The sequence below is a fragment of the Charadrius vociferus genome, unplaced genomic scaffold (assembly GCF_000708025.1).
Source record: "Charadrius vociferus isolate BGI_N301 unplaced genomic scaffold, ASM70802v2 scaffold14, whole genome shotgun sequence".
Taxonomy (NCBI): domain Eukaryota; kingdom Metazoa; phylum Chordata; class Aves; order Charadriiformes; family Charadriidae; genus Charadrius; species Charadrius vociferus.
The window spans coordinates 9,522,648-9,547,282 of NW_009648876.1; the positions used below are offsets into that span (position 1 = coordinate 9,522,648).

At 52.1% G+C, this 24,635-nt stretch overlaps 2 protein-coding genes across 2 annotated transcripts in view; one reads left to right on the forward strand and one right to left on the reverse strand.

Moving 5' to 3' along the window:
* Positions 1 to 13,793, forward strand: part of DLST (dihydrolipoamide S-succinyltransferase (E2 component of 2-oxo-glutarate complex)) — a 17,366-nt gene extending 3,573 nt beyond the window's left edge. The window contains 14 exon segments of the mRNA XM_009887034.1: positions 2,004 to 2,056; positions 3,397 to 3,445; positions 4,503 to 4,558; positions 4,919 to 4,993; positions 5,390 to 5,445; positions 6,138 to 6,249; positions 6,747 to 6,923; positions 7,212 to 7,297; positions 7,868 to 7,965; positions 9,842 to 9,972; positions 10,610 to 10,683; positions 11,529 to 11,612; positions 12,157 to 12,324; positions 12,829 to 13,793. Coding sequence (XP_009885336.1) covers positions 2,004 to 2,056; positions 3,397 to 3,445; positions 4,503 to 4,558; positions 4,919 to 4,993; positions 5,390 to 5,445; positions 6,138 to 6,249; positions 6,747 to 6,923; positions 7,212 to 7,297; positions 7,868 to 7,965; positions 9,842 to 9,972; positions 10,610 to 10,683; positions 11,529 to 11,612; positions 12,157 to 12,324; positions 12,829 to 12,963 — 1,354 coding nt within the window. The 3' untranslated portion in view covers positions 12,964 to 13,793.
* A 3,085-nt stretch (positions 13,794 to 16,878) lies between these two features.
* RPS6KL1 (ribosomal protein S6 kinase-like 1) overlaps positions 16,879 to 24,635 on the reverse strand; it is an 8,366-nt gene continuing 609 nt past the window's right edge. Inside the window, exons 2-10 of the mRNA XM_009887035.1 lie at positions 23,426 to 23,550; positions 22,488 to 22,580; positions 21,611 to 21,658; positions 20,781 to 20,913; positions 18,502 to 19,431; positions 17,725 to 17,814; positions 17,488 to 17,570; positions 17,105 to 17,200; positions 16,879 to 16,989 (exon numbers count right to left, since the gene is read on the reverse strand). Of these exons, the coding sequence (XP_009885337.1) occupies positions 16,879 to 16,989; positions 17,105 to 17,200; positions 17,488 to 17,570; positions 17,725 to 17,814; positions 18,502 to 19,431; positions 20,781 to 20,913; positions 21,611 to 21,658; positions 22,488 to 22,580; positions 23,426 to 23,550 (1,709 nt within the window). The remainder of the gene's footprint in view (positions 16,990 to 17,104; positions 17,201 to 17,487; positions 17,571 to 17,724; positions 17,815 to 18,501; positions 19,432 to 20,780; positions 20,914 to 21,610; positions 21,659 to 22,487; positions 22,581 to 23,425; positions 23,551 to 24,635) is intronic.

Below are 24,635 nucleotides of genomic sequence, written 5' to 3' on the forward strand. Positions count from 1 at the left end.
ATTTCTTGACCTAAAAGGCATAAGGGTAGAGTGATACCAATTTTTCCTTAATTTTGCAGCAGTTGTGGAACACAGACTTGGCACCTCTCGTGGAGGAGAGCTGCAGAGGTGTTTTCTCACAGTGATTTATTTTAGGACAGGCCTTCTAAACTTTTTTTTTTTCAACCTTACAGTAAACTGGTCCTGAGCAAATAAAATTGGCTGTTTCTGCTTCAGTCTGAGGCTGTTCCTCTTTCTTAACAAATTTTTGTCTGGGATGCTAGGAATACCTTTAGCCACTTTTTTTTATAAAGTGCCCAGGAAAACATTATTGGGCAGAGGGGAGCTCACGTCACTTGGTATTTTATTTGTGATTGACTTCATATTATCTGGGACACTACAGAAAGAGGGAAGAATTTGCTCAATATGGGAACTAACATATGTGCTGAGGATCGTGGTGCTTTAGACACTTGACCAAGAGGAGTTAAGTTGAAGTTTGTCTTACTGATCCCAGCTTAGGGCTGGCTCTACACAAACCAGATCTGAGTTAGCAGGGGGCCCGTGCTGCACCAAGATTAAGCGTTGTAGCGTTCATGATGACTCTGCAAAGCCTGCACAATGCTCCCTGCTTTCCCTTCTCCAGCCAGACTTGGGGCAGGGGCTCCCGTGGGCCCTGCCAGAACCCGGTTTTGCAGGAATGTGGGTCCAGGATCGTTGGTTCCTGCAGTGGACTGGCAAGCAGGGTAGCTCGTGACGCTGTGCTGGAGCTCCTGAGCTCTGCCAGACCCAGGCTGGCGTAGCAGCAAATCAGCCTGGCTGCCTGCATCCTCGGCACAGCTAATCATAACCCTGTTCAGCTGCCCATCGATCGTTGAGTTGACTGTGCGTTAATATCCAAGAAGCCAAATCGATCAGTAGATTTGGATAATTAAACTGCCAAGGGATCGATTCCAGGCCTGTTAGTAGTTTTGATGGTATGAAGTGTTCACTGAATGTATTTTTGCATGCTACAGCACTCAGTCCTGTAGACAGTGTGACAAGCTTAAGTATCTCCTTGGTCCTTGATCTCTGTGTTGTCTTGTCACACACAGCTGCACAAATTATTTTGATATTTAAGATCAGTTATATCCCATCCTCCTTGCTCTGGTGAAGCTGCAATCATGGCTTATACACAAACTTCCCGTCAGACACTGAAGATGTGAATGAAATCTAATTTTTCTCTCTTACCTTAGCTGCTGTATAAGGATGCCTTGAGCTGTTGAGTAGCTGTTATTCCAGACCAGTCAACTGCATTTTAGTCATGGTTACTGTTGATATGTTCCTATAGCTTTTAAAGAGTTCGTAGGTTCTCCAGATCTGCAGGTTCAATGCTGGAGAAACGGATAATAACAATAGGGAAAGTAACTGGAATATCTTGAAATGTCTTTTACTTTTGAGGAATGTTGTGCTGAGCTAGGAATGCGGTCAATGATTACATGGGTATGAGGTGAAACATCACCAGAAGGTGGAATTCCTGACTCACTGAAGGCAGTAGAAATCTTGCAATCGAGGGAAATTCTGGCCTTCTGGAGTTCAAAGGCTCCATGGCCTTATAACAAATGAACAAAAGACCCCTTAGATGCTGAATTCATGACTGTAGGAGTAAACATCATGGGATGTTTCTTCATTGTATCCAGTAGCTACCCTTGACCTTCTCATTCATAACAAATTTTAGTGAATGAGTCTTTAGAAATCTGTTCCTTCTTGAAGAGGAAAGTGTGCATGAGAAGGTCAAAACATCTGGAGCCACAACTAAAAAGCAAGTGCATTGGGTTTAACATCATTCCACAGGAAAGCATCCTGGAAGGAGACAAAGCAAAGAGAAGGGTGTAGATGCTGTCATCATCTCGTGCTCTTGCACACTATGGGAAAGTAGCATGCCTGCAGTCTGGAGCATGGGAGTGGTGGGTCCCGTCTCTGATCCAGGTCTTGTGGAAAAACCAAAGTCCTTCTAGGGTGGGTCCATCTTTTTGCAATACTGATAGTTCCTCTTCTCTCTGACAGGGGAACTGTACTCTGGCAAGATGCTCTCTGTCTGGTGAGTGTTACACTTTTATTTCATTTCAAACTACCTAGACAGAGCAGAGCTTATCATGGAAATTGATAATAGGTTTGATTGGGGTTTGTTTCTGCCAATCACGTAATGAAGAAACAGTTGGTGAAATGAGCTGTATTTCCATCTCAGTGCCTCCCTTGCCTAATGTACGTGCTGCCCGATCCGTTCGGTTCTGGTGAAGATTTCAGAGCAGCAGCACATTGTATTTCAAGCATTGCAGTGCTTGAAACAGATGCTGTTGCAGAGCCTAGCTCTCTAATAAACTCCTTTGAAAATGATGAGTGAATGTGTCAAATCTAGCATGCCTGTGAACTCCTCTTTGGTGCTTAAACTGGATTTTCCCAGAGCTCTGTTTTTTCTAGCTGTACTGTGTTTGTATAGCATTACATTGCTCACTTCTGATTCCACTTTGAGAAACCAGTTAAATCTGCTTAACTTTTCTGGTTTCTAGAGTTCCAATATCAGCTCTTTAGTAGGGGATGGTGTCAAAATTGTATTGCTTTTTTTGAAAACTAAGTGGGGAAATGTTTCTTCCTTCTGGCATTGTGTAATTGAGATAATTATGTTCTCCAATTGCTATGCTGACTCTCTTTAAGATCAGTCTGGAAAACTGCCCATTGCCCTGAAAGAGACAAAGGACAGGAGTTCAGTTCGTAATAAAAATTGCAGTGTCAGGGCATGTGAGTAGTGTGGGACGGGGACAGTGGGGTATGTGAAACCGAGAAGCTATGCAAGTACGCACACCTCTGCTGCGAGTTCTGGGAAAGAAGTGTTCTTGGGACGGGGGGTGGACAGAGAAGAGGGATGATGGTGGCTTGCTACTCTGCCCTACACCCTGTTTTCATTCTTTTTTTTTCCTCCTTACCTGTCCACACATGAGGCTTCCTGGGGGTGCCTCTTAGGGGACTGATGTCTTGCTCTTATTAGGAACCCCTTTGTGTTGATGACGATAACTCAGCAGCAATTGAGGTTTTAGCAGTCCTGGAGGTGTCCCTCATAGCCGTTTCCTGGTTTTGTTCTGACTGGGGTAGCAACTGCTTTTTTTGCCCTTTTCAAAGTTATCCTTATCAGCTTTGAGGTTAAGATAGAACTGTTTTTCCCATCGCTATAAATCTAGATGAAGACAAGACCACTGTTCTTGGCAAGCTCTGGGCAGGTTTGATAGCACTGAGGTGCCTCTATATGGCTGTATTCTGCACTTAGTCCCAAGCTTCTTTCAGGGTAGACAGAGGTGTCCTCAGCACTCTTTTATCTGACAGGGACACTCGAGGGCTGGATGGCTGCATAACGTTCCTGTGGGGTAACACCATTCTCATTCACAGGTGTGGCTGGGAGCCAGGGACTGGCTTACACCAACAGCAGGAAGCTTGTGTAAGTATCCCCAGGAAAGCTGTGATGTGGAGAGGCTGAGGCTGCTCTAGCCCTGATAAGATTTGGGGGCCGGGAGACAGAATATGCTTGGCTGTCAAAAAATCCCTGTGCACGTTGTAGGAGCATGGAACTAGCCCTAACAAAATCTAGGTTTTGCAGGTCAGGAACTGTGGCATGCTTGAAGAAAATAAGCTTTGTTTGGAAGCAGATGCTGAGGCAGGGAATGCACAAGAACGAGGAGACTGGTGATAAATGGATCTCTACCCTTTGATTATCTGACTAGAAATTTTGTTTGCTCTATAGTGGCCTCCTGGTGGGATTTCTGTCAGGAGAAGTGAGGTGGTTCAGGGAGCTCTTGTTCATATGACAATGTTTGCATTGCTGAGGTGGTCTTGTAAAAATTTATTTGGGGAAATAACCTTAAGAGCGTATCCATAAAAGCCTGAAGTGCTGGTCTGTTTGCAGCAAGTAGCCTGTGTTAGAGGAAATGCTAAAGCATGTTTGCTTCAGGTTTCCAAATGTAGTGTCAGTAGGTAGAAAAAACATCCTTTGGAATGCTTGGAATTGCCAGCTCCCTGTGAAGGGACATGGTGGCGAGAAATAGCTGTCTCTTGGATGGGTTGCCATAGGCAATTTATGGTACTTTCTCTTTTTTTTGGAGCAATCTAGCAGCTTCTGTAGAGATGACAGTCCTGACCTGGAGGTAAAAAATGGTTACTGCACTAGGCTGGGGCATAGGGTGGGCTGGCTAGGTCAGCCTTTTATCAGTATTTAAATCACGGGGGTTTTGTTGGATTATCTCCCTAAATTAAAATTCCATAAATTTCAGTTCTCACTGAGTTGGAGAGCACTAGTGATGGTAAGCTGTAATGTTTCCTTTCTTAGGGGGATTGTTGCAGCTTGAAGAGTAGGTAGGAGTCCTTTGGAACAAATACATCAGAAGAGCTGAGCAGCCTTTCAGATCAGTTAAGCAAATGTAAATTCTGTACGTGAGCTTGGTGCTGGCAGCCTGCAGAGGAATGTACTTCTGTGTTCATATCTTTCTCTCTTTCTGCAGAGTAAATAGCTCCAGTGTCTTCACCGTCCGCTACTTCAGAACCACTGCAGTATGTAGTAAGTAAAATTCTGGAGTCAGTGGGATGGCTCTTGTGCTACCTGTTGCTGTCTTGATAACAGCGAAGCTACCTCTTCCATCCTTGGTCGAGGCCCACTGCTGTCCTGCCTCGATGGATGGCTCAGGGTTTATGTCCCAGGGCCCTAAAGATTTTGTCTGGCCTTCCTGTCACAATGTGACTTTCAGTCAGATGGGAATTTTTCTTGTGTTTAAATGTTAATCAGTGTTGAAGTAAGAAGGCGGCCAACATTTGATGTCTGTTGACCTACACCCTCTACTAGGGTCCTGATGACAAGAATGAAGCAATGACTGAAGTTTTGAGCTCTGAATATGTTCAAATCTGTCTGTCTCTCCCACAGGGGATGACGTGGTTACGGTGAACACACCAGCCTTTGCAGAGTCAGTCACAGAAGGAGATGTCAGGTGGGAGAAAGGTAAGAAGTTGCCTGTTCCCTGAAATTCGCAGCACTGTTGCTGCTGCACTGGACAGCTCAGGGTTGAATTGTAGTTCATTGGCTGGCAGCCTGCTCTGTGCCTTTCAGTCTGTGACAAATGAGGTGGTTAATTACAGTTCTCCTAAGGGGTAGGGATTGCAGTTGCTGCCTCGGCACCTCTCAAGTCATGGGTCATGTTGGGTAAAGGCTGATGTCTAAACTGGAATCAGACTCTGACTGTGCAGTGGATTGATTATTTGAGCTAGTCTTTTCTTTAGAAGTTGTGGAGAACTGGGGTGAGAAAATTCTGGGTTAGTGGGGGAGACTGCTGTGGGTTAAGAGGGGAGGCCGGAGCACACCTCCCTCCTCACAGTGGTCTTCATATCTATCATTCAGCTGTTGGAGATACAGTGGCGGAAGATGAAGTGGTGTGTGAGATTGAAACAGACAAGGTAGGAGTTTTCTGGACCAAAACTTTTTCTAGTTCTGTAGTGAGTGCTATGTATGGCTCCTCTCCCACTAAGAGCTCTTAGAGCCTGCAGGCCCTGCCTGTGTCTCCTCCCTTCGTGGGGAAAAGCTTTTCTCATCTAGCGTGAAAGCTGGCTGTGCCTTAGGTGAGAATTCTCCGATAACTCTTCTTTTCTCATCCATTTGATTAAGCATCAGTGGTGCTACAATTCCACTCCTCCTTCCAATTTCAGTGCTCTAAGCTTTGAAAACTCGTTGTGTTTAAACAGAGGAGAAATCTGCAGAGCCATAGGATGTCTTCAGATTGTTTTAAATTTAGCCTTTAAGTTTACTTACTCCTTAAAGGACACGTAAGCTTTGAAGTTCTTGCTAAAACTCCGTGACAAGTTCTGCTTCTGATGATGCTGTCAGGAAGATGCTGGCAGTGGGTCAGTTTTTGATTGTACCCTGGAGCAGGAAGATCAGGCTATGCACTACACTGCCAGCGTCTCCTAAAACTTTGTAAGTATTGGCACAAAATCCCAGTGGAGGGTGTGAAAATTGGTGCAAACGGTGTAAGACAGAGCCACTGTCTGTGCCAAATTACAATGTGTATCTGTGTGTGTTGACATCTTCTCTTGGGCACTTGTTCTCCATCCAATGTTTGCGGGAATTTCACTGATTTTCCTTTTTGCAGACATCAGTGCAAGTCCCAGCCCCAGCAGCTGGTGTGATTGAAGCCCTTCTAGTACCTGATGGTGGCAAAGTGGAAGGGGGAACACCTCTGTTCAAACTCAGGAAAACTGGAGGTAAGTCAGGCATGTATAACTTGCACAGGCCTTCCTGTTTCCACCAGTCTTTTTCTGAAGTGCACTTAGAGGGATCCTGACAGAGGTTAAATGTTTTCTTCATCTGCCTCTGAAGCTGGAAGAAAATACTCCTATTCTGTTGTCCATTAGAAAAGCATAATTTTAGTCCTTCTGAGGGGGGAACTTGGCTTTTGCTTCCTCTGCAGGAGACTGCAGCTCTAAGCTAAAATTAGTTGAGAATTCTCCTGATACAACTCACTTCTCTGCCTTTTTCTCTTTAGCATCCAGTCTCCTGCACAGTGAGGAGATCTAGGGTATCAATGGGTAAAACACTTTCACCATGGGATCCTCTTGTGGTGGCTCCTATCAGTTCAGTAGTGCTGAGAACATAAAGGCTCTGTGCCGGAGGGTTAACTTTTATCAGGTTGGTTGGACTAGGAGATCCCTGACAGTGGAAGCTGTGGGTGCCCTTACTGTGGTTCTTCCTTGTCTTTCAGCTGCTCCTGCCAAGGCTAAACCAGCAGCAGCCCCTCCTCCTCCTGCAGCCCCTGAACCTGTAGCTGCAGCTCCTCCTCCCCCTGCTGCGGCTCCTCCTCCCCCTGCTGCAGCACCAATTCCCACTACAATGCCACCAGTGCCGCCTGTGTCAACTCAGCCCATTGACAGCAAACCAGGTGAGGCAACAGATGTTTTCTGCTATTTTCATGCCCCCCTCCCTTGGGGAGAGTGTGTAAGGTTAAAGATGGCAAACAGTCTGGGATTTATGGTGAAGGCCTCTCCACATTATTGCCCTGCATGCTCCAGACTGGAGAGCTCAGCTATGCCTGGTACCTGTGCAGCCCAATTCAGGGCTGCTTCCGCGCTGTCTTACTTGAGCAAGGAGCTCAAACAGGCTTTCTGCCTTAGGGTGTTGCAGTCAAGTCCTGGCTTCCTTTTCTGACTGATGTGTTCTTTACCCTCAGTGTCTGCGGTGAAGCCGGCTGCAGCCCCAGCGACAGCCCCTCCTGGGGAGGCAGTGCCCAGTAAAGGTGCCAGATCAGAGCATAGGGTAAGCTGTGGGAACAGGGGCCTTGCCAGCATTTCTGTTACTGGGTGGTAGCTTGTTCTGGCATAAGGCTTGAGCTTTCTAGATGTGTCCCTATCTACCCAGCTTGATGGGGCTGTGACAGATGAGGAAATGCTGTACATGAGGGTATCGCTTAGGGATGGGGTGGAGAAAGAGCCAGGTCCAATCTGACACGTCTTTTCTAGGCAAAAGTCCTGTCTTGAACTCTTCTAAGTGAACACAGAAGGCTCAGTGTGATCTGATTGGTCTGTCCACAAGCCCTCAGCAAAGGTCTGAGGCTGCATCACCTGGCTTGTGCATTCTTAAGAGAACATGGTTGAGCAGCCCGCTTTCTTAGCAGGCTTGCTCCTCTCATATTTGCCTCATGCAAACTGTTGAGCTGGGCAGCTCCATAGTGAAAACAACTACTCAGCCTGTCCTGCTCCTCAGGGAGAGATGGAGTAAAAATCTTGGCCCTAGGCATCCATTACTAGTCAACTTTTGAGTTTCTTCTCCGTTTTGCCCCTTGTATGAACTTGAAGCAGCTTCTGCTTACATCGTTTTAATTTTCAGGTGAAAATGAATAGGATGCGTCAGCGTATTGCTCAGCGGCTGAAGGAGGCTCAAAATACTTGTGCCATGCTGACCACTTTCAATGAGATCGATATGAGGTGAGGAGCAGACTTCTTTTTCCCTTTACAAGTAGAAATAGATGCAGGCAGTCATTGTTAAATAGCAGCCAAGACCTTACTGATCCTCTTTGGAGAGATTTGCAACATGTCTTTTGGGACCTCTTTCTTAGGTGCATACCACCGTCTGCACAACTTCATCAGGGCCATGTTGGTGTTGTGGTGTGAGAGGGATACATAGCTTCCTACCAGCCTGTCATTCCTCGGGAGTCATCTGCTGCTTGTAAAAGGGGCAGCCTGGTTCCTCATCTGTGTAGTTCTCAGTTGAGGACTGGTGGATGTTGAGCAGAAGAGCAGGAGTGACTAGTGTCACTTGTATAGTGGTTATTAGGAAACACCAAGATGGAGCATTGGCTTTCTGCCACCCCACCAGGTTACTGCTGTTGGAGATGGGCATATTTAGCTTCCCTTGAGGTGGTTCCCCAGGGCTCATCAGCCTTTCAGGTGAGCAGTACATAGGTCTGAAGCCCTTGCTGGCAGTGCAGCTTTCCAGAGACAGACTAGCATCCTTCCCATCCCCTCCAGGCAGGTGGGGGTCTCCTGACTCTCACACTGACAAGTGCTTGCATGGACTGAGCGCACTAATGGCTTTGGAGGGTGGTCAGCTTATGTTACAGTGCATTAAGGGGAAATTGTGCCCAAATCAAATTGCCTTGTGAAATCCTATTCTGCTCCTTAAGACAAAACATGTAAATATTTGGGTCTCAGAACAATAAGGTTGGCAAAATAGTCTTGATTGAAGGGGAAGTGCTGCAGCTTTATCTCCTCTCAGAGGCTCATTGAGGTGTCGCTTTACTCTGGCCTCGGGCTCTCATTGCATCTGGTAATCTGGTTTGGATTGATTGCTGTGAGGTTGACTCATGAGGACCTATGCCGAGGCCTCCTGCTTCCCGTGGGGGGTCAGTGTCTGAAAGGAGGAAGCCATAATGAGCCAGTTCCATAGCAAACCTCCTTCTCATTGCTGCAGTCCTTGTGTCTTGGGAGGCACTAATGTCTTTGGGCGGTAATCCTAGCCCTAAACAAGGTTAGGCGCAGGAAAACAAACACTCTAAACCATGGAGACCCCTGCCCCTTGCTGAAACTGTCTCTTCAAAGACTTAAGGTCTGTGGAGGCGGGGGAGGGATGGACCGTGCAATTCCACAACATCTGGTATCAGCATGGAATAGGCAGAGCTTGTAGCCACAGCTTGGTTGACTTTTTGTAAATGGCCTCAGTTCTGACAAATAGAAGCGGTGGGGAAACATGATTAGCCTGAGGGCTGTGGGGGGGTTGGCACCCACTACCATTGCAGTTGGGAAGATTTCTTTCGTATTCACTGTACTCCCAAAGCCAAAGAGTTGGGTACAGAGACATCGTCATGCTGGCTGGCGCTGGGCTGGTGCAACAGTTGAAGTCTTTTACCGCGATCACCACATGCATCTTTTCTGCTCTTGGCATTTCCTGTTTTTCCAACTTTCCGGGGTTGGCCCAGCCACACCTGGAGGTGCTGTCTGCAATGCCACACTGGTATTGGCAGTGGTGCCTCCAGAGAATCGGTGGTAACATCAGGCTGAAGCACGAAATACGCCATGCCACATCTTGCTTTTGTGCTTGGCAGTGTGGGCCAAACAAATTAACCCTGTCCTGTTGAGTTTGTGGTCCAGGACCAGTTCCTGTTAAATCCTTTGGCGGGGTCCTTAGAGCCACCCTCAGCCCGTTTCACCCGTGACATTTGAAGGACTTTTCAGCAGACTGGGGGTTTGCCACTTGGTGGTGCAGGTTTGCAGTCCTTGGGGCTGGCACTGAAATCTTTTATGGAGTGAGGGAACAGTGTTTTCTTGGACTCTGTGCTGACCAGCATTATCATGTGTTTTGCAGCAACATCCGGGAGATGAGAGCCGTACACAAGGATCCCTTCCTGAAAAAGCACAACCTGAAGCTAGGTTTCATGTCGGCTTTTGTGAAAGCTGCAGCTTTTGCTCTGCAGGACCAGCCTGTTGTGAATGCAGGTGGGTTGCGCATCTCACCAGTGACCGTGGCAGAGTGGGGGAAAGCAGGTGGTCAAGTCCATGGCAGGCCTAATAGCTTGGGCAAGCAAGTCAAATATGCAGAAAAACAGGGGACAGTCCTACGTGCTGCAGCTGATTTTGCCCATGACACTTACATAGGTAGAGTAGAGCTTGCCAAGAGGGGCTCTATTAGGAAGGGGTTGGCAGGAGTGGGGCTGGGGCTGTGTATATGGAGCCCGCAGAGGGAAGAGCCTGATGGTTGGTGTAGAGGTAGCTGCTGTAGGTGTGATGCAGTTCCTGGGGGGGGAGTGTCAGAGGTGCTTGCTCAAACCCAGAAGAGAATAACCAAGGGGATGTCTGAGGAGAACTGAATGCAGTCCTGGGGGGGGGAGTGTCAGAGGTGCTTGCTCAAACCCAGAAGAGAATAACCAAGGGGATGTCTGAGGAGAACTCAGTCTGGACTGTGTTTCCTTTCTGTCTATCCTAATGATTCTCCCACAGGTGCAGTGAGAGCTCATTCTTCTCTGGAGTTAAGCTAGAGATGAGCAAATTTTTACAATTTTGTGGCTGCTTCTGGCCTCTTTAGCCCTTCATCTTGAGTACTGTGTGTGTAACACAGCGTTTTGTCTGCTTCTAGTGATTGATGACACGACCAAAGAGATTGTGTACAGGGACTATGTGGACATCAGTGTCGCTGTAGCAACTCCCCGGGTAGGTACCTTGGATGCTTTAGCCATGGTTCCTGCAGCCTTGGGTCTGGGGATGGTCATATATTTTGAGCCAACTCAGCTTTGAGCTCCTCTGCAGTGGAAACCTACTGATGAGACTGATCTTCTAAGTGAGACATTTGATACATTGTGAACTGCTGAGATGGGTTTTGGGAGAAAATGGAGGACCGAGAATATTCTACCAGTGTACTAGGAGATGTAGTAACAAGGTAAATATAGATCTCAGTAGTTAACAAATAGGGCCAAGTTAGGGTTTTCATGGACCCATGAGGATATGGCTTAGACAGTATGTTCTTTGTATGTCCTGTCCTTTGGCTAACCCTGCTGAGAATCACATTGCTGCTTCAAAGAGATGTTCCTGTCCAGGGAGAGTATAGGATGGAGATACAGATATTGAATTAGTTGGTTCTGTTGTGAGGCAGAGGTTTGGCCAAGACTGAAGTTCTGTCACTGCTCCCAAAGTCTAGGGGAGGCCCAGCACAAAGGGACTCTGCTCTTCTCACCTAGAAAGAGGTGGCAGCTGAACTCTGCCCAGTGCCTCACCTGCTTTTATGGACATGGAGCCAGATCCAGACAGGCTTGGTTGATTTCATGAGATGGGCTTACAAAGGCAAAGAATGTGTCTCATTTATGGTGTTGGCCCTTGGTGCGTGTCTTGCCAGGTTTCCCGGCAGGCTGCCAGGGTGTGAGGCAGTTCTGCCAACCACCTGCTGTGGGCTGAGGAGGACGCAGGAACTCTGCTGGACTGAGGCCAGGCTCCTGCCCGATAACAGTTATCTGTGTGTCGCTGCGGTGAATTTGCTGATCGTGCACTTTGCTTCTCCCTAGGGTCTTGTGGTCCCCGTGGTTAGGAATGTAGAAAACATGAACTTTGCTGACATAGAGCGTGCTATCTATGAGTTGGGAGAGAAGGTAAGGAAAGTGGGAGGCTTTTCTGAAGAATGTTGGGAGGAATGGGAAGAATTGGGGGTGCTGGATAGGCATGAATTGATTCAGTCCCTCTGTGTCGTCATCTCTGACCTTTGACACACTGAGTTGTGCTGTGGGGAGCGATCCAGTTACAGCCGTAGCTGTGCCCATGCCTTACAGGACAGGCCTATCTACTTGTTGTCCTTGCAGAAGACCACAAACTATGCATTAGTGACATAGAGTGTCTTCACCGTGGTCTTTAAGAGGCCAAGGCTGAACTGCCCTGGGGTAGAAGTCCCTGTGTCTGTCTCCTGCAACAGCCAGAGTTGAAAGCGAAGGCAAGAGAATCCTTCCCCAAAGTCAGTGAATGTTCAGATCTAAAGACAGGCTACATTTTCAAGTAATTCGTGCTGGTTTTCAGCTGAACGGGTCAATAAATGAAACTCTTGCCATCAGCATTTATTCCTGGAGAGGGTCAACATCCAAACCCTTTTCCTTTATCTTCTGTGATCTGTGTGGCTTTCTAAGACCTCACTTTTTCTTCTAGGCACGGAAAAATGAACTGGCCATTGAAGACATGGATGGCGGCACTTTCACAATCAGCAACGGCGGGGTTTTTGGGTCACTCTTTGGGACACCTATCATTAACCCACCCCAGTCTGCCATCTTAGGCATGCATGCCATCTTCGACAGGCCTGTGGCTGTGGGAGGCAAGGTGGGTGGAGCTTCACAGATGTTTAAGTGAACAGAGGGGAGGGCTCAGTGGGATGAGGACCATGTTCCATATGCTTTTTCTAGGGGGTTGGTGTCAACTTCTAAAAGGCTTTACTGTGAAGGGAAGAGCAGAGACTCATGGTTGTAGGGCAGCTTTGCTGGCACTGGCACTTGCTTGAGGTGTGCAGGGGGCCTTGTCCTATCCATGAGGGTGAGAACTGGTTAATCTGCTTAGGTGTGGGGAGGAGGAGACTGTGGCCTTTGCGATAGAGAAGAGCTCCGGAAAGGGACCTTGTCTTGTGTGGTGTGGACCCAGCCTGGGCGGTGGTCAGTGTGACACTGAGTGAGTGTGGGTGGGTAATCCTGCCAGGCAGGCCACATCCAGGAGGGCATGAGCCCTGGATTCAGGATAGGAAAAAGCCGTGTCTTCCCTGAATTCACAGGAGGGCACCATGCAGGTGGTAGGGCTGAGCTCGCTAATGCCTGTCTTATTCCTCCCCTTCAGATCGAGGTGCGGCCCATGATGTACGTGGCACTGACGTACGATCACCGGCTGATTGACGGCAGAGAGGCAGTGACTTTCCTGCGCAAGATCAAGGCAGCGGTGGAGGATCCCCGCGTGCTGCTGCTCGACCTGTAGAGCAGCCACACCCCCACACAACCCACCCAGGGCAGGGCCGCAGCACCAGCAGGGACGATGCAGGGCATTCAGGAACTGGCAGGGGTCATTCCAGTCTCCCTCCCTCCGCTGTGATCAGAGCTGTCCCGGAGGGAATTGTGGGGATAGCTCCTACCTCCTTTCCTGTTCTGTTCAACGAAGGTTCAGTTTCTCACGAGGATTGCTATGCAGTGGGCCAACCACTGAATGGCACTGCCTTTCCAGAGCCATCTGTATGGCATCCTCTCCCTCACAGCACCAAATTCTCACCTCTAGCTTGTCCTACACCAGTGGAAACTGCTTGCTGCTGCTGTGCTAGGGTACCCTTCCCTGCCGCTCCAAGGCGGGTTCAGCTTTATTTCCTAGCACTGAGGTTCCTGGGAGGGAGAGGAGAGAAAAGGCCACTGTTCTGTCCCTGTTTTGCTTGAAAATATTTCACTCTCATATGCCTTGCAAGGGCAGTCTGGGGACCCCCAGGCCACTTGCAGCAGAGGTTTTGATCAGAGCAGGGCTTGAGGTAGGCGTCATGCCTCTGGCAGTGCCCTAGTTACACTCCCTCCACAGACAGGAACGCAGCGGTGGCAGCTTCCCTGCTTTCTCTTGGAGATCGTTGGTCTCTCTCCAGCCTGGTCACTGTGGCGTGAATGTTCATGTCTGGGGTGGGCAGAGCCCATGACCTCGGTGGAGGTGGCACTGTTCCTGGGGGGACAACCTTTTCACCATTACATGCCCGACGTGGGGGTAAGAACCAGCCCCCAGCAGCTGTCCTTGAATCACAGCTCACCGATGGTGGATCCGACTGCTGGCTTCCTGCGTGCGAGGGCTTGGCCTGCTACCAGCGAAGAGACAGCTGGGGAGGGCCAAGTCTTTCAGTGTAATGTATATCCCAGCCCAAGGCTGCTGGTTTTGGGGGGGAGGGGGGGGAAGTCCTTAATCCGATAGCGCACACATGTATGGGGGAGTGAGGGGGTTGCTAGTGCCTGCAGAGTCTATTACCCTCTACACAGAACTTGTAACTAAAATATTTAACACAGCGGATTTTAAATGAAATAAAACTGGGCAACGACTGCGAGGTGGGGTGTGTTTGAGGGGGTGAGCAGCAGCTCCTGGGCGAGGACTCGGGCAGCAGCTGTATCCCTAGTGTAGCATAAGAAGCACGTTATCTGATGGTGAGAGAAAAGGGAATGGGAACTGGGCCTGTCTCTCGTGGTACTAAATTGAGGCTTCTCTGGTTGTGAATTCTATTGTCTTCAAACCCTCTTTGGCACAGAACTGGCTCTTCCCAGCAAAGATGAGGTTTTCAGGGCTGGAAGCCATCCTTTTTGTGGTCTAGCAACAGAACTGTTACAGATGGCAAGGAAATCCCAGGATGTGCTAAACGGCGTGATGGCCAAGAGGGAGAACTGGGACAGGCTCTTAAAGTATACAGGTGTGGGGTCAGTTTGTTTTTTCCCTGATGCAACGGGAGCGTTGTAAACCATGGAAGTGGGAGGGAAAAATGTTGGGGGTTGGAGAGGGAGAGAGGCGGCCGGGTGGGAGGGAAGCGGTGCACCAAAGGCTGTCCGTGGTGCTGAGAGCATTTCCCAGAGGAGCTGTCCCTCTTGGAACAACACGGAAGGGTTCCTGGATCACAGCGGGGTTTTCCAGCTCTGATATCAACTTCAGAGAATGGTTCGCCCTTCCCGACTACGAGTGAAGGCGGCAGTAGTAACAGAAAGCGATTGCGCTGACAGCCGGCATGCTGACGAAAGGGACAGCAGTTCCTGGTACTGGTTCCCACGGCTTCCTGGCAGCTACGGACAAACCTGGACATGGAGTCAGCTTTCCTCTGCTTGTCCCTGGTTGGTTAGGAAGGTTAGGAGGAGAGAGGGGGAAAAAAACCCTTCCATGTGCTGTAAAGGAAGGGCAAAGAGTCTAACTGCTCTTGCACAAATGAATAGAATGAAAGAGAAGGTTCTGGTTAAGAAAAGGCTGCTAGCACCCAGTTCCCCATGCTGGTGTAGGATACAGAGGGCTCACCTTGACTTTGTATGTGAGCCTGGGGAAGAGCAATGCCTGTATTCTGTCTGGAGCTGCAATAAATGAGGCCTTCGAACTACCTTGTGAGTGAATGTAAAGTCAAGCTCTTAAAATGATGCAGCCTAGCAAACTGCTTTATTTAACCTGCCCTCTTGGGGCTTGCTGTAGGAGGGTCGTGCAAGCTGCTGTGCTTGAAGCTTCCTTTTTTTCACCCTCCTGGGTAATGCCCAGGGCACTTTGTGACAAGAAGCCACGCTGTGGCTTCAGCCGCAGGCCTAAGAGTCAGTCCTGCTGACTCTCCCCCGAATCAGGACTAGGAGGCTTCTGGCCAAGGGGGGGATCCTGCTGCTGCTGGAGGGGTCAGCCAGCGCAGGCTGCCCCAGGGAGGAAAAGCCGCAGGCTTAGCTGCTCCCAGCGCCTGGCCTGCTCAGCCATCTTCTCCTTGGTTAGTCCTCCTGCTTCTGCACAGCCTTTGAGGTGTTCTCTGCCTTTGGTGGAGGGGCAGATGAGTTTTTCCCAGGCTCTGCTTCCCTCTGGTGGACAAGCGCTCCTGCTGCTGCCCGATAGCCAGGCTGAGCCAGCAGGGTGTTACTGCTGGTGGCAAGCAGGAGCTGGAACCAGCTAGCCACAGAAGGGTTTCACTAGTGCCAGTAATTCCTTACTATTGGGGACAAGTGATCAATGGGAGGGAGTGCTGGGAGAAGAGGGCCAAAACTTGGCCACTGCCACTGCTAGCTCATCCTTCAGCCTATGGCTTTGACTTGCAAACAAGCACAGCAGCTTCTGCCTTGGGCTGTTAGCAGGCACTTTTTTTTCACGCTGCTTTTGCTTCCATCCTGGGTTTGTATTTACCCTCACCCTCCTTCCACCAGTGCTGGTTCTCAGAGTTCACCCCTTTAAACCCTCGCTGTTTGTTCTACCCAGGAATGACCATGCTCAAAGCAGAGCAAGGGGGGTAGCGGCACCACTGTCCTGCCAGCAGAAAGGAGCATGCAGGCCCGGGAGGCTGGAGCCAGAATGGGTGATGACAACAGTCAAGGCTGGAAGAAAACACCGGCATGCTGTGCGTTTTCCTGAGACTGAGCTGGAGCCGCATGGCCGTGCAGATCCAAGAGGCCACAAGGCAGGCAGGGCACGAGGGGAGATGGCCAGACACTCAGTGCCACCTTCTGGGTTCTGGCTGCAGGGTGCTGACAGCCAGCGGGTGACACCAACCTGGGGCTCCCACACAGGTTTGAGACAGATTTGGGGCCCTCCCTCACTCAGCCCAAGCCTCCCTGGTCCAGCTCAGAAACCAAAGGACACTTCTGCAAGCGATAACGAGTGGTTTATTCTTTTCAGAGGGCCGGGGGGAGAAGAGCAGAGGGTTCCCCCACATCCTGCCCCTGCAGGAGGCATTACCAAAGCACATGCAGCCAGGGATGGGTGCAGAGGCTGGGCTCGGGCACCAGCCAGCGGGGCCCGGAGGAGATGCACTTGAAAGCCACAAAAAATAACAGGGCTGGGGGCGGTGTCACTGTGGTAGCAGCAAAGATAAAAACCACAAGGAGGGAGTCCGAGGGCACGGTGTTAAGCTGAGCAAGGGATGCCCCAGAAGGGGAGCATGGCCTCTTCCCAGGGGCGGGCACCTGGGCTCCCTTTCCCACCAAGGAGGACCTAGAGGAGAAGACAGCCTGGCCCAGACCACAGCCTCCTCTCTCGGAGACACCAACAAACACAAGCAGAGACGGAAGAACATGAAAGGCTGCAAAACCTCATGTGTACCCCACCCTGGGGCAAAACCTCCCCCCGCAAGCAGAGCTGCCCGTGCCACCTGGGGTCACAAGTGCCCTGGGACAGTGGCTCTGTGCCCTGCTCCCCGCGGGAAGGACAGCCGGCCTAGCCCACCAGCTTGTTCCACGGGATGGTGCTGAAGAAGGAGTGGGACTTCAGCTTTGCCATGCCACCTCCTCCAGAGCCCAAACGCCGCTTTGGGTTGTACTGCAGGAGCTGCAGAGAAAGGGGGTGGGACAGCAGCATGGTGAGATGGGGACACTTGAAAAGCTACCCAGGCTGGACCCTCTAGCCCCATCTTCCCTCCCACCCACCCACCCAAGCCCCTCACCTCGGTGAGCAGTGACGTAGCGGCCACGCTGAGCCCCTCCGGCAGATGCAACTGGGTGTGAGGTTGAATCCCTGAAGGGTGGTTTTGGGACAGTGGCTGCAGGAGGCAGAAGGTGATGGTTAGCAGAAGCACTGAGGAGGGTAGGAGCACCCTGCTGAGCCTTCATTGCCACACAACCCCAGCGCTACACAGCAGGATTTAAAACCGGGGCCCTGAACACCCAGGGACCATGCACAGGCACTAGGAATCACACGCCTGGAGTAACCAGGCACAGTGCTGGAGTGCCAGCAGGGCATCCTCCCAGCCCTGCATGGCAGAGAGCTCTTGTGCTATGGTGTCACCTCCTCCTTCCCCCCTCCTTGCACACCTCCTCTGCCTCTTACCACTCCAGTCAGCAACTCGTACAAGAGAGCGCCAAAGCTCCAGCAGTCAGCGGCTTCGGTGGGCTCTGTGATCCCCCCTACTTCTGCAGAAAGAGCCAGAGAGGTGTTAGAGCTGGAGGCTGGGAGCACCAGTGGCTGTGCCGTGCCAGGTACATCTCACCACCTGCAGAAGCCCCCTCTCTCACAGCTGGCAGCACTGGGCCGAGGGCAGGAGAAGGCAGGGGACGCATCCCTTACCTGGGGCACTGTACAGCTCTTCCCGTGCCTGGCTGCAGCACTGGGGCTCCACCTCTGTCCACTGGCCAAAGAAGGTGAGACGGACGTGACCTGCAGAGCAGCACCAGAGCCAAAAGCAGGGAGGTTAGGACAAAGCTAGGGTCTTCGGTCGGAGCACAAAGCCAAGCCACATCCCTCCAACTGCTTGCCATGCAGCTAGTGAGACTGGTTAGGTGGGCTACAAGCTGACGGACCCCAGGCAGGCTGTAGTGAGGAAAGAAGCAGTGCCAAAGGGAGGGTTGGCTTTCCCCTTGCAAAGCTCTCTGCATTTTTCTTTTCCTAAGCAATTTCCCCCTTGCCCCAGCTGAGCTTGCACTGACAGTGGTACCTACTGCTTGAAGGGATGGGCAGGCTCCAGAATACCCCAGTGAGCAGTAACTACAAGCAGAGGAAAGCTGCAATCCCAACTAACCTCAGGCCCAGTTCGGCTGGTGTCAGCTTCCCCATGCTGGGATTTCCCAGGCAGTCAGCCCCGACGTGGGAGCAGGGGCAATGCATTCCTGTGGCTGTGGCCCCTGACTCTCCCACTGCAGAGCCATCTCTTGTAATAACTGCTTGGAAATCCCAACTGAGACCACACTTCCAGGTTCAGAAACATCCAAACGTCCCCAGACTCCCACCCTCCCCCCAAAGCAAACTCAAGAAATCCCGTGCCCCTGGAAACAGGGCGAACGGCAGTCTCCCAGCCAAGATGCCAGCCTCCTTCTCCTCGGGGCACCAGCCTGGGGCACTACCTACCGGCTGCATCAAGCAGCAGGTTCCTGGGGTTGAGATCCCGGCACAATACACCCTGTTGGTGAAGTCCCTCTAAGGCCAGGAGGATTTCCGCTGCCCACAGCTGCACCTGCTCCTCCTTCACAGCCCACGCTCTCTGGCCATGCCCATGGGAAGCCAAAGCCCGGTCCTGTCCTGACAGCGGCTGCTCTCTGAGCCGGCTACAGGTCAGGCTTGTTCCCCGTGAGATTTCCTGCACCGCTGGGTCAGGCCCATGGACCTTGCCAGGGCTGGACGGGGCAATGCCTGCACAAAGCTGCCTCTGACCCGAGGAGGTCAAGAGAGGCCGAGCCCAGGGGACCTCAGACACTTGCTGAGATGATGGCTTCCCTGCCCCTGGCTGGCCCCCTCTCACAGTCTTCAGTGCAGGGCCAGGTGTCTGGGGAGGTCTTCCACCGGCACGTGGTCCAGGGTCTTGTTGAGAGGCTGCTCTCTCTGATACACAGCCCATGCTGCTGGTTAGAGCGTCCCAGGGATAGATGACCAGGCCCTGGTTGGTAAGGTGGCTGGGGCCTTTGGCTGATACTGCTGGAACATGGTCCATGATGCCAGACATAGACTGGGTCACACTTAGATCCTGGCCTCCAGCTGCAGCTCTCATGCCACCAGTGGGAGCCAGGAAAAGCCGGCAGTGGTTCCCCAAGCTGGGGTCTGTGGGGTCAGGGGACTGCTCCCGAGCAGGCAAGGCATCGGTGTTTCCCAGTACTCGGTGGGTCATAGAGCCTGGGAGCCCACTGCCTGTCTGAGCAGAGAAGATCGAGATTTGGCTGCTGCCCCGGGGGCTTCCCACGACATCTTCTCTGCCACGGTTCCTCAGAGCTTGAACGGTGTTTGAATCGGCAGAGTCCTGCTGGACACAGTACTTGGAGTGGAGGTGAGACCACAGTGTCTCCCCTGGAAAGTGGAGAGAAGAACAGGTGATGGGGCAGAAAGCATCCCTGGTTCCCCTGCTGTGGGCATGGCCCATTCAGGCACAGGCCAAGGCCCACATGCTGGGGACGTGACTGAGCATCGTTAGTCTCCCCAGCAAAGCTCAAGTCCATGCAGAATACTCCCCAGCCCTATAAGCACACCATGCTCAACGCCACACCTCCCCCAGAACCTGGCACACCAAAGGCTCATCCCCCTGTCATTTAGCAGCCCTGCTCCCCCCTCTGCACAGTCTCCTTGTGACCCCAGATCTGCCACGTCCATGTCACAGGTCAGCCACATCTTCACACGTGCCCCTGATCCCACTGACATCCCCACTTCCTCCTGAAAGCCTTTCCTCCCCACGTGACAGCAATGCTAGGAGCTCCCACAGCACAGCACAGAGCCCGTGGGTCAGCAATGAGCCAGAGCAGTGAGCCCTGGAGCCCACAGCACACTGCTGGGGCTTCCCAGCCCCACCACATTCAGCTGCCGGCTGCTTTCTGCAAAATCATCTTACAGCAACGCACGAGGAGCTGAGGCTGTTCTCCAACACATGGCAGCCTTCATTTGTCATTGCTGGACTCCAGCTGCTGCTCCCTGCACATCCATGCAACCCGCAGAGAGCAAAGAAGCTCCCTGGGACAAGCATCCACCTTGTCACACTTCTTCACCAGGACCTGGGACAAGTCCCAAGCTCACCTCCTTGTTGTACCTGAACCCAAATGTGCTCCCTGCCCTTTACGCCCTGATTCTCCATCTCCTCTCTTTGATCTGATCTCAAAATCCATTGTGGCCTCTTCTTTTGTAACCAAAAAGTGTTTTGTAAAGGTCTTATCAAAAGTTTTGTTCAACAACATCCAGGTGAACTACCTCACTTGGTTCTCCTCCATCACTTTCCTGTCGTGGATAAACAATGCCAGTAAAATGAAGAGGTTTTTCTTTTCAAGACAATGGACCACATCAACCTCTTTACTTCAAGGCATGACCATTCCCTTCCATAGGACACAGTGATCCCTAGGCTAGTTTCCATATAACACCCCTACACACACAGCCTCTTTCTCCTTGTAGATCTGCACAGGTCCATTTCTAGGTTACTTTCCCTGTCAGCTCTTTACCAAACCTCCAGAATCCCCAATACAGCTGAGCAGGTCTTTTCACGAAGTCTCTAAGCCCTCGTACCCATCACCCTTCTATGAAGAAGACAGCTTGTGCTGTCACTATAAAAAACAGTCCTGAAGCAGCAGAAGAAACATATTTGAGACTTTCAAGAAGGGAGGCTGGGAATAAAGCAGGATGATCCACAGCTGGAAGGCAATGCTGTCCCTACTCACCCTGCACGTGCTCCAGGTGGAGAAAGATGGAGTCCTCACTCACATAGTAGCACAGCAGCTTGACCATGAAGGGGACCCCATGAGGGATGATGGTCTGTCGCTCACGGGTCTCAACATGGGATTTGGGGAGGCTCTGAGGAGACACGGGTAGATGGATGTTACAGTACAGAAGAGGCTTGGACTCCCTGTAGCACGTGGCAGGGCAGGAGGCCAGCCAGAAAAGTAGCGTGCCACCTGCTGTCCCTCTGCGTCACCTGCAATGGACCTCCCTGTCAGCACCCAGCAGTGACAAGGCAGAGCTCTGCAAAGCTCTGCCAAGGCAGAGCGCTCCCCACCTGCACTGCGGGACCCAGAGGACACTGCTGGTCCAGAGCAGCGGCCTTCCTCCACAGCTGCCTCTACTTCCCTCAGATGGGAATCCGTCATCCCAGCCCTCTCTCCTCTCCCCTCTGGAACTCATGTTTCTCCCTGTCACACCAAAGCCTCCTTGTCAAATTATTAAAATCCTTTCTTTTCAGTTCCAAGGGAAAATGCCCTAGGACTTGTACTGATCACACCTCACCCACCACCTTTTTCAGCGGTTGACACAGCACAAGGCTTGGCTTGCAGCATTACAAGGCAGAGGAATGGATGACCAAGGAGAACCACCTTCCTTCCAATCACAGAAGATGGCTGAGGCAGCCAAAAGAAGCTTTATGAACAATGAACTTCCTCTAACACCTCTGTGATCTGCTATTTTTTGGTGCTCTCAACTGCCCCAGCCACCTGCTTGGACAAGGAGGCTCTGGCATGACAGGGAGAAGCAGGCAGATGAAACTGAGAACACCCACCTTAAGTATAAAGGTCCCACCAGTAGCCGGATCCTGGACAATCTGCACCTGGGAGCAGTATATACGGTATCGGTCAGAAGCGGTGACTGCTCCTACCCCAACACACACCCACCACGCAGGGGAATGACCCAGGGACTCAAGTCTGGAACAACGAATTCCCACCCAACTAGAGGAGTTTGGTCGTGCTCAAACCTCTACTCTTGAAAGACAAAACACAGGTTATTAGCAATGAGATAGCCAGGGAGCAGGGTTAATTAAAGACACAGGTGACTCCCACACCATTTTTGCTTCCTTCACAATGAAGGGCTTTGAACTGCTCCTCCTGGGCTCTGTGGGGTATGCTGGGCTGCCAACCTGGTCCTCAGCAGGACAGGAGGACCACATCAGTACTGAAAAACTGAGATATGTGAACAGCAGAGGAGGGCAACGTGCCAGTGTGTGAATAGAGACATGGTAAGCCAACTTCACTCCAAGATCATGAGCTACTGATTAGTTGATTTATCTGTATAGCTTGCCTTCTGCTGGTCTAGATTATCCATAGAAGTCCACCATCATGGCACCTAGGCATCAAGCATGATTCCATTCATGGGAAAGAACCTGATACGTCAACCTGCTTGTAAATATCTTGGGAGATCTTGTAAGCAAAAGGAATGGGGACATTAACAGATTTCCCAACTAAGCCCTAAAGGGTCTTGCATCCTCGCCTGCAAATTTTCCTTGGTGGGAATGGTGTGGATGGTAACGCTCACATTCCTTGGTGGGTGCACTGGGAGACGGCACCCCGACCTGAGCTGCCGGGATCCTCCAGGTTACACTCTCCTTGGTCCATCCCCAGCCTCACCCTCCCCCCCGTCCCAGTTCCAGGTCGAATCATTACCTTATCGATCACTCCCACAACCTTACATCGTCTCAGGTTCTCCACTGCCGAGCTCAGCGTCCTGATCGGCCGGAAGCGCAGGCTGCTGTAACCCTGCAAGGCAGTGAAGAAGAAGGTGAGGGGCCTAGAAATGCTACTGTCCATGACAGTGGGTGGGAGAAGTCCCCGTATTTTCCAGAGCGGGCAGCAATACTGCCGGGCTGGTCGACATCCAGAGACATCTCTCCAACTGCCATGGTTGATTCCTAACATCAGCTGGACTGTTTTCTTGGCCAACTCCTGGATTTCTGAAGTTTTCAAGAAAAGCTTGCACCCGCAGCAGAGGTAAAATCACTCCAAAATTTACACCTTGACCTGGACTGCCTCAACACTAAGGGGATCTGTATGGAAGGTAGTTGCTGACCTCCTCTCATCCTTCTCACCAGGCCCCGATGCTGCCCTGCCTCACTCCCCTCTCCCTTCATTAACCACCTCCTTCCCACAATGCAGCAGGCAGTCATCGTCTTTGGTTTCCATCCAGATGGGAACGAGAGGGAAGATGACATTTTTAACATCTGACAAGGTGGTTCCTGCCAGCAGCTTCAGTCCCACCGAAAATGGCCATTTTCACTATGATGGCCACAAGCTAAAACATAAACGCCTCAGGGAGGAGGGGGGGCCGGGGCGTGAGGGGAGACGGTCCTGGAAGCCCCCCAGGCAAGCTGGGCCCACCTCAGCTCCTTGCTCCAAGCAGGACAAAGGGCTGCCAGCTCCCTCGCAGCCACCGGCGTGCCAGGACACTCTGCAGCAGATGTGTCTGCCATTTTCTCTATGCCACCTTAAAGTGACATCTTTATGTGTCCCCTTTATATGACTCCTTTATGTGTGTCCCCCCCAGGTATCTCAGTGCCATTGATCCACCACCATCCCACGCGTGCTGCCCCATGCCAGCCCCTCACCGTGGCGGTGGGGTTGCCATCCCCTGCAGCCCGCTGGAGGTGGCAGTTGAAGATCTCCTCCGCACGCCTCAGGTACTGTGTGATCTTCCGCTTCACGGCCTCCCGACGCTCCTTGTTGGGGTCAACTGCGAGCGGCGCAGAGGGTGGGCGTGAGGGGCCTGCTGTGCTCCCTGGAGGGATGCCCTGCTCCCCTGGCCACACTCCCCAGAGGGGTGCCCCCACCCCCTTGCTGGTTTCCCCTGAGGGATGCCCCAGTCCCCTGGCCATGCTCCCCAGAGGGATGTCCTGGCCTCCTGGCTGTGCTCCCTGGATGGATTCCCTGGTCCCCTGGCCATGCTCCCTGGAGTAATGCCCCATCCTGACCGTGCTCCCCAGACGGATGCCCCGGTCCCCTGGCTGGTTTCCCTGGGTGGATGCCCCATCCTCCAGCCATGCCCCATGGAGGGATGCCCTGGCCCTGGTTGTGCTCCCTAGATGGATGTCCCAGGCCCCTGACTGTGCTCCCTGAAGAGATGCACTGGTCCCCTGGCCATGTTCCCCAGAGGGGTGTCCCAGTCTCCTGTCTGGTTTCCCCTGAGGGATCCCCTGGCCCGACTCAGTCCCCCAGCCACGCTCCCCGGAGGAATGCCCTTGTCCCCTGGCATGCTACTCAGAGGGATGCCCCAGCCCCATGGCCATGCTTCCCAGGTGAATGTCCTTGTCCCCTGGCTACAATCCCCAGAGGGATGCCCCGACCCCCACACTGTGCTCCCCAGAGGGATGCCCCAGTCCCCTGACTGGTTTTCCCGGATGGATGCCCCAGTCCCCTGGCCGTGCTCCCCAGAGGGATGTCCAAGCCCCCTCTCTGGTTTCCCCTGAAGGATGACCCAGCCCCTTTGCTGCACTCGGTCCCCCAGCATGCTCCCCGGAGAGATGCCCCAGCACCCTGGCCACGCTCCCCAGAGGGACACCCTGACCCCCTCACCGTGCTCCCCAGAGAGATGCTCTGGCCCCTGGCTGGTTTTCCCGGATGGATGCCCCGGCCGTCAGCCATGCTCCCTGGAGGGATGCCTCAAGCCCCCCCGCTGGTTTCCCCAAAGGGATCCGGCCCCGTAGCTGCGCTCGGTTCCCTGCCGTGCTCCCCGGATGGATGCCCCGGTCCCCTGGCCGTGCTCCCCGGAAGGATGCCCGGGTCTCCCGCCCGCCGAGGCGGCCCCGCGCCCCCTGCACG